The sequence below is a fragment of the Trypanosoma equiperdum genome, assembly GCF_001457755.1.
Source record: "Trypanosoma equiperdum strain OVI genome assembly, contig: ctg_1071, whole genome shotgun sequence".
Lineage (NCBI taxonomy): Eukaryota > Euglenozoa > Kinetoplastea > Trypanosomatida > Trypanosomatidae > Trypanosoma > Trypanosoma equiperdum.
This window is the reverse complement of record NW_027123029.1, coordinates 1-2,204: the sequence shown is the minus strand read 5'-3', so window position 1 is coordinate 2,204 and position 2,204 is coordinate 1. Positions and strand designations below refer to the sequence as shown.

Sequence of the window (2,204 nt, the reverse complement as noted above, 5' to 3'; positions counted from 1 at the left end):
GTCAACTTACAAAAACAGCTCAATTTTTTCGGTGGAACTTTTTAGGTGTTAAAATATATCAGAAAATTTTCAAGTAGCAAGAATTTTTAGCAGGGGGAAAATTTTGTTTTAGAAAATCATGGCCACAAATGCAGCAGAAACCACGCTGAGGGCGAAGTTTTTGGATAGGAGAAAACTACCATTTCGACACATTTCTTTTTCTAGATCAGGCTCATTATCTTTACCTTTTCTCCATGCGCAATTTTGTTTATCGCCTGTTTTGTCATTTTCACAATCAGTTTTGGTGCTGTGTTTTGCACATCCAGTTGTGGGTGCTGCAGCTTCGTCTCCTGCTTTTTTGGTTGTCTGTTCTTCTCCATCTTTAGCTTTGCAGTGTTTTCCATCTTTTTCATCCGTGCTCTCCCATCTGCAGTTTTCATTGTTTTTGCATTCGGCTGCTTTTTCTATATTTTCGCATGCCAGCTTCGCTTGGGTGCTGTTGCTTGGCAGATTTGTTACACCTTTGGTGAGTGCCGTTTGAGCCGTTAGGAGAGCTTGTATTGCTTTCGTTTCATTAGCTAGTGCAAGGGCTGCGTTTTTGCTCCCGTCTAGTGAGCTGCTCAATAAAGCTGCTGTTGCTATCGCCGTTGTTCGTTTCTCTAGGCTGGCTGCTGCTTCTTCCAGTTCTTTGATGAAATGGAGGTCGCGGTAGCCGTTTTTGGTGTTGGTGATTTTGTTGTTGTATTTGATGCAGACACCGCTGCCGCTGCTGCCGTTGCAGTTGCTGTTGTCGTAGAAACCGAGGTAGCCTACGTTGCTGGTGAGGTGTATCTGTGTGTGTAAGTTAGCTAGCGCGCTGCGAATCTCCCCCGCTGTCAGCGCCGTCGACGGGCCTGGTGGACACAGGTCTTTGACTGCTTCGAGAGCTGTTTTTGGGTTGGTGCTGGCGTCTGTCCAGTCCTTGTCTAGTTCGTTTGACAGGCTGCACGGCATTTTGCTCTCTTCTCCGTTGACTGTTAGACACAGGCACATCATTGCGTAATCTACTGTTGCTTTCCCGCCCGCTTCGCCGCTGTCTTGGCATTTGGTTACGCTTTTAACATCGGTGTGCCAGTCTCTGGCTTTTTGCAGTTCTCCTTGCCCGTCCGGTGAACCTGTTACCGCGCTTCGCAGTTTGCTTCTTATGGCGTCGTTGGTCGTTGTGTTTGCAGTGTCTTCCTCTAGCTTTAGTGCTGCCGCTGTTTTTAGTGCACCGCCTAGCAGTGCTTGCAGCTTGGTTTTTGTTGCAGCTTTTTCGGCTGTTGTTAATGATAGAAAGCCGTTCAGCTTCAGTAAGTCATGATACTTTCCTTTGTCTTTTATGTTTTGAGTTGCTGTTACAGATTTTTCCCAGGCCTCTTTGCCGATGGTCTCTTTGTCTGAGGCTTTGTTGTCGGCGTCATCATAATGTATCGGGTTCCCGTCTTTTTTGATGAATTTGTCTTGCCATTTTTGGTTAGCGAGGCTCATGTTGACGGCTTCAAGAACCTCTATGGCGTCGCTTTGCTGTGGCAACTTTGGCTCGTCTGAGACTTGTCGGTTAGCCATTTGGGTTATCTGGCACAAAATGTCAAAGGCAGCTTTGTTGTCGCCGGGTTTGATGTCGACACCTGATACACAGGTTGCGCCGATTGTTATCACGAGAGCAGAAATTATTGCGGGCATTAAGACTTCTCACTTTGCAAATGGTAAGCGGGCGATGTAACAAAATGCAATCAAGATTACGCCGTTATCCCCTAGCTGCGCTAGCGGCTAGCACCCTTGTTATTTTGGTGAATGCTTGTCTGAACTCCGCTGAGTCGGGCTGGGTTGTCTGGCTTGCTTCTGGCAGCGTTGTATTCGGTGAATTTGTCCCTGCTTTTCTTGCACACTTTCACAACTTCTCAGCCTTAAAAAACCTCTGTCTTTAAATACATTATCACAAAAATTGCCTTAAGCGAAATCCAATTTCCCTGTACTTATCGCAAAAGTATTAATTGTCTCCAAATCTCTTATACTAAGCTGCCACCTTTGTGTCTGTGTTTACAAAGTAAGATTTGTCACAATTAACTTCGCTTTCTCCTCCCAAGCAATAGGCTGTCCAGGAAAATGAATGAATGGGGCTTCCCCAATCACCCCACTTAATGGAATGTAAAAAAATCTCTCTTCATGATACAATCCAACCATTCCTCTCTTCAAAACAAATC

The 2,204-nt window shown here is 45.5% G+C and overlaps 1 pseudogene across 1 annotated transcript; it reads right to left on the bottom strand.

Moving 5' to 3' along the window:
• Window positions 1-108: 108 nt before the first annotated feature.
• Window positions 109-1,689, bottom strand: TEOVI_000587900:pseudogene (annotated as a pseudogene). Its single transcript has one exon. A coding segment is annotated over exon 1 (1,581 nt).
• Between the last annotated feature and the right edge of the window lie 515 nt (window positions 1,690-2,204).